Source organism: Cydia pomonella, chromosome 18 (genome assembly GCF_033807575.1).
Source record: "Cydia pomonella isolate Wapato2018A chromosome 18, ilCydPomo1, whole genome shotgun sequence".
Classification (NCBI taxonomy): Eukaryota; Metazoa; Arthropoda; class Insecta; order Lepidoptera; family Tortricidae; genus Cydia; species Cydia pomonella.
The window spans coordinates 15,858,082-15,864,391 of NC_084720.1; the positions used below are offsets into that span (position 1 = coordinate 15,858,082).

A 6,310-nucleotide genomic window follows, 5' to 3' on the forward strand; every position below is an offset into this window, starting at 1 on the left:
AGAAAGTAGACTTGATTGCTTAAAGTGGACAATGATACGGCAAGTTGTGTTTGTTGTAGAGGCCCAAAGAATAATATTTGATGATAGTTTTCACATTCGTAGTAAACTACTCAATGGTTGGGCCTTTAAAGAGCTTAAATTATAGTAATTGACCCCATTATTTTAGGAAATACGCCACTGCAATATTATAATCAGTTTAGTAGGGTAATGTGAATAATGTTTCTAGAATGAGTCACCTGACAAATTCGGGCTTAAGAGGAATTCCTAGTTGCGATTTTTACATACAAACGCTCTCGACTGATTCCTCCCTGGATTTTTAACCTAGAGCAGTGATTTTTTCAAATAAGATCAATATCATCAATATCTGTACAGCTATATTTGCTTTTTTGGATTATTTTATTTTGAAGAGTAGAAGAAGGGTAGATCCGCGCCTATCGATGCAGAATCGGCAAAAGCCGATAGATGATTTCTTTCTATCGAGTGAAAGTCAAAAAATCAGGATACGAATCAATGACTCACTAGAAAAAATCCTCAAGATTGCTAATAAAATTTTTGAGAACCGTATTGATCTAAATCAGTGTTAGGATTTTTCATAAACTCCGCTCTCTCGACCTACGTCACCTTGAACACAATTTGTTTTGTTTCAGGGGGGCTATGGCTGGCCGCGGTGCTGGCGCTCGCGGCGCCAAGCTCGGCTGGCCACCACCGCCGATCCATGCCAACACAATCGGTATGTATATAAATCTCTCGTAATCCATCTACTGGTTATCTCTACTTAAGTTTCTGTTTTGTATTATTTTTCTGGTATTGAGATGAAAGGCACTCATTTCTGACGAGGCAGTTTGGAGCTTTGGAGCAGTGAGAGCGCCAATATTCCGAGGCTGAAATGTTCTCTTTCACCCGAGTTAAACACTCTACTGTTCATTTCGAATAAGAGGAAAGTTAAATACATTTATATTTAAAAAACATGAATAAGTATCAACTTTTACTTACTTATAGTATTTCTTGAGGGTACTTTCAATTAACAATTTAGGTAAAAGTATCGCGATAGAATGGAAATTGTATAACAAATCCATTTAATATCAAAATATAATTGCTTATCGTAATATAAACGAAAAAAAAAACGTAATGGGAAAGTAAAATGCTCTAGTGCAAAAACGAATCATTTTCTATACACTTTTTAGAACAACAACCTATCCACTTTTAGAGCATGAGAAATGAAAAGAATATTTGTATTGTATTATATGTATTTATTTGTATTACTATGAGATTACTATATATCGCAAATTAAGGGCCTGTCCCTACGCTATTTAGCCAAAATCGATGGTCATTGCTGGAACATTGTTCTCATAGTTACTCCGCGCTTGTTTAAACATGTCTACAAAACGTTTATTGTTAATTTACCTTACAGCATTGTTGAGGTTAAAAGAATAAGGCTCTAAGTATAGCCATAGAAGTGTCATTTGAACTGAAAATGGCTACAAAGAAGTAAGGTAGTGCCATTAAAATGGAACGAGATTGCCGATCATTAAGAACGATCTGATCTAGATAGGATAGGTAACTGACCGACAGGTAGATACAACATACATAAATAAAAACCCAGCAGTCTGCAGTACATATGATACGCCGCCGCCACTCCGTGACAAATCGTATTGCGTTATTGCAAATGATTCCGATTGCACGAGACTTCAGAATCGTTCCCATCCGTAAGTAAAAGGTTGTAGCTACATTAAAGTTTTGTGCAGAGTTACGACCATTTTCCTTCGGGTATTTACCATGCGTGCGCGATCACGCTTTCGTTCTGCGCGCCCATAAATAGCAATGAAGATAAATCACAGGGTAAGATTCGTGTGGAATTGTTTACTTAATAACAAACTATTTTTATGTACTGTCAACCAGACCAGACCGCATAGCATGACTTGAGCTGTCGTGCGCGACATTATACTTGAAGAGTGCTGAGACTGCGAGAACGCAGGTCACGCTAGGCGGTCAGATGGCCCATGGATGTAGGCAAATTGTGAGAGATTTCTTTCCATTTGTAGTGATGATCAAGAATTTATTAACACAAACCTCTTTCTTTTCTTTTTGATTTTATTACCCACTGAAGCATGTTCTATATCCGTTGTCTCACCTTTAATTAATCTTTCCAGGCTCTCCCGTTATCCAAAGGCGGCTGGCGGCCAGTGGTCGGCGCCGGCGGCCTGGTGTACGGCGCGTACGGCACGGCGCCGCTCCACGCGCCGCCCACCTACAAGCTCCCCGCGGACCAGTTCGCCTCCTCCGCCCGCCCGCTCGTCACCCGCGACGCCACCAAACTCACCTCCATAGCCCAGTCCTACCGCCCCACGACCCTCCGAACTGTCCCCACGCAACCCCCTCTCAACCAGCCCATCAACTCCTACCACAACCCCTACAACAACGGCCTGACCCACTACAAGTATATCCAGAACTTCCCGGTCGAAAGCGTGCTGATCAGAAACCCACATAACCCCTACGCTGCGAGACCGGTCTTTACCAAATATCCACAAAAATTTAAGCAGCCGATCCAGCAGCATGTTCAACCAGTCCAATACCAATATCAAACTGGGAAGCCTTTCGATATCTACCCAAAGCCTGCTGACTTTTCAAAGCCAGAGAAGAAACCCCAATCGAGTGAAACAGAGATCTATAAGCCTGAAGTATATAAGCTGCCAGATAATGATGCTGCTCAGCAAGCTCTAAGCCAGCAGGTGAAGACTGCTCAGCAGCAGACGTTCCCCGTGCAGAACTTCGGCCAGAACTTCCCTGGTCAGAAAATACCCGTCAACCCGTATTCGCATTACACGTTCCAGGACAACTCTTTTCCATCGCGAATTTTTGGTAAGACTTAAACAGGATAAACCCTAGGATAAAATACGACCTAACATGCTTTCTCACAGATCTTGTGAATTTACCTTACCTTTTCATCAATTGACATGTGTTTTGGCATATAATATAAAAAAAAAATTGAAATTGCAGGTACGTTCAGCCCGTTCAACGTGCAATCCGTAAAAGGACAGACCCCAGGGTTCCCGACTAGGACAACTTTCATACCTCAACAGCCGACGCGACAGACTATCTTCAACTCATTCAGCTACTCTCCTAACTACAAACAGACTCCGAATTACTTCCCAACAACTACGCCAAAGCTGCAGTCTACCGTCAACCAAATACACTTCGGGACAGCCGTCACTGACTACAACAAGAATGTCCCGACACCGCCGCCCAAAGTGTCTACTCCCCCAAAGATCGACCCTAACTTAGGCAACAAAGGCGGCTTTAAAGCTAGCCCACAAGACCCCTTCTCAAAACAATACAGTCCTGACTACAACAAAGTAACAACATACAACCCTGTTCAAACAACCACTTTGGCAAACTACTACAACGATTTCCAATACCCGGTGCAACAGAACTTTCAAGCGCAAAATTATTACGACCAGCAAACGATTAATGCGAATTATGAGAAGAAGAAACACAAGATCCATGATAGCTTCGCCGCGGGCGGCAATCAGGAAGTATCCCAGCAGTATATAAACCCGCCTAGTCATTTAGAGGGAACGCTTAATTCGGTTCCTTTCCGAGCAACATATGAAGTGACGGAAACTTACTCTGACGAACTTAACACACATTCGTCTAAAGCGCCGTGGACCGCGAGCCCTGACTACGACAATCAGAAAGTAACCGAAGAAGCGGTTACAAAGCAACAATATTATGACTCCTCCTTTAAGCCTGAAACGACGTCGATCCCCGAAGAGTTCGCTATTGTAACAGAAGCCGAAAAAGGCTACGAAAACTCTTTGAATTACGACGGAAATGTCGAATCTCAAAGCAAAAGGCCACTAGGCGACGACTTTGAACCTATAGGAAAGCACAAGCTGAAAGACTATTACTACAAAGTCACTCCTTCGTATGACGACCCCAGCCCGCCGAGACGAACGAAGAAGCCGACTGAGGCGTTCAAGCAAACGAGTACTCAAGCAGTCACGACTACTACCACCACTACCACTACAGGCAACGATGAGAATAACGATCTTCTAGTTGAGCCTTTGCCTACGCTTCCTCCGAACAAGCACTTCAAGCGTCCAAGCACAGTTCCGCCAACTGAGAAGGAAAAGCAAAGGAAAAGGATCAAGAACCGAAGGCGTCGTCCCCCGCTAGCCAATATCCACCACAGGGAAGAATCTAGCACTGCTAAATACGTCCAATCCTCAACCGAACCCGCACCCACAACTGACGTCGGCGACGAATACCAGGCCTTCACTCGCAGACCGTCTAAATATAAAAGTCAGTACAACCTCACTACTCCCGGCGTGAACGACGATTTAATAACAAGCGCTCTCCCCACCATTGCACCCACATATCCAACGATAGCAAAGAAGAAACTCGGCCACCGTAGACCATTAACCACCACAGAAAGATACGAGACTACAACACAATCTTACCGGGACTACGATTCTAACAATGAGTCCCCAATAATGAAGATAGCGACACGACCACAACTCAAAGTAACGCAACGCCCGTTTGAAACAAAGAGCGAGACGCCAGACTACACGCACAAGCAGGATGAAAAGGACACACCCACCAGCGACATAGCAGTCAGTTTAAGCGACACTCTAAAAACTACCAGACCTGACAAGAATTTCTCGTTTCACAGAGACCTTAAGCCATTAGACGCAGAATTAGAACCAATTAGAGGTCATAGGGAAACCACTACTCAATCTATCAGCAGTGAAGTGACAGGTGACGCGACCACCACTACACCCAGAGTTGAAACCACACCCGACCCACCCCCTAAAGTACTAAGACCTAGACTGAAGAATAAATATGAACGTAACCGACCTAGGTTTAGCGTGAAAGACTACAGAAATCGCCTCAGCTCTACTACAAGCACCACAGAAAAATCTGCGGATACCCAACATGCGCCGAAAGTAAGATTTCCCCAAAGAAGACCGTACAACGAAAACAGATACAATAGTGAAAATGATACCGCTACTGAGAGGAAGAAATTTGTGCCTAAAGACCCGAGACACAAGGTTGGCGACGCGACTGAGGCCCCTGAGCAAACAGAGCAGACTCATGCCAGACAGTCTAGCAGAGTGAGACAGACGACAGTAGAACCTACGGAGGGAACGACGCAGAAGATCTCATCTCGCATCCGCAACGGCTCCCGAAGACCGAGGCCAACCACTGAGGAAGCCACAGAGCCCACCACACCTACCACTGTTACTCACAAAAGACTAATCCGGAAGAAGATAAAAGATTCCGAAATCGGCGAATCAGTACAAGACATCAGCGTGACAGAAACTACCACAGACCACAAAGAAGACATAACTTCAGAGAGGACGCGGTCAGAAAGCGCTATCATGAAAATCGCTGATAAGAAACACCACGATCCAATTGAGCATTTATTTGAGCACTCAAAACGAGTGTCTGATTTAACCTTAGCGGCAAGCAAAGACTACAATACTCCAGGCATGTTCAAAACAGTATCCCAGAGCAGCAGAAGAGTGCCCAGCTACTTTACCATAGCGACGGATGACCCTATCCTACCCATCGAGGCTTTCTTCCCACAGTTGAACCAAAAGAAGGAATCGTAACGTTCCTATTATATTTAGATAATTTCACAAACCAAATCCTTTCCACTGCCAAAGCGAGATTAACTCTTACAAGACAGTCTAATTGTAAAAGGCTTTTGATTGCTGTTTCACAGAAGCAATGCCATAAGTCCTTGTTTATGTATTTAATTTTGATGATGGTTATTTTTCGATCTAGAAAGCCGCGGTCATGAAATATGGTTTTCTGTTCCTGGTTTGTGGTTCTACGGCCTTATGGCAACATTGTAGAAGCTTACTCGTGAAACTATTTCAAAGCTAAGACTTTTACAAATAGCGCTGCATTTATTAATGATTCTATGTTATATTATAACCACGTGCAATTTCATCAAGCAAAAATTTACTTCAGCTGCCTCCTTATTTTGGGACTTATATCGACTTTTATAACACTCGATATAGAGTCGGCATAGTTATAAAAGTGGAGACGCAGCGCTCTGTTCTCTTCCTACGTCTAGCGTAGCTGAACTTTATTGTGTAGACGATAAAGTATGTTTTTGCTTGCTGAAAACATTATTATTTATTGTCTTTACTAACTCGGATAGGTAGTTGACTAGTTGTAAGTGTATACAGATTTATTATGGTGCTTGAAAATGACCAATTCCTTAAAAAGTGCCCAAAAATCCATGTATTTTACTGTTTGTAAATGTTGGTGCTCATGTTATAAATAAATAAATAAATAA

At 43.0% G+C, this 6,310-nt stretch overlaps 1 protein-coding gene across 1 annotated transcript in view; it reads left to right on the forward strand.

Moving 5' to 3' along the window:
* The window catches only part of LOC133527956 (adhesive plaque matrix protein-like), a 57,246-nt gene extending 50,961 nt beyond the window's left edge, over positions 1–6,285 (forward strand). Inside the window, exons 2-4 of the mRNA XM_061865172.1 lie at positions 648–730; positions 2,151–2,859; positions 2,998–6,285. Of these exons, the coding sequence (XP_061721156.1) occupies positions 648–730; positions 2,151–2,859; positions 2,998–5,615 (3,410 nt within the window). The 3' untranslated portion in view covers positions 5,616–6,285. The remainder of the gene's footprint in view (positions 1–647; positions 731–2,150; positions 2,860–2,997) is intronic.
* The last annotated feature ends 25 nt before the right edge of the window (positions 6,286–6,310 follow it).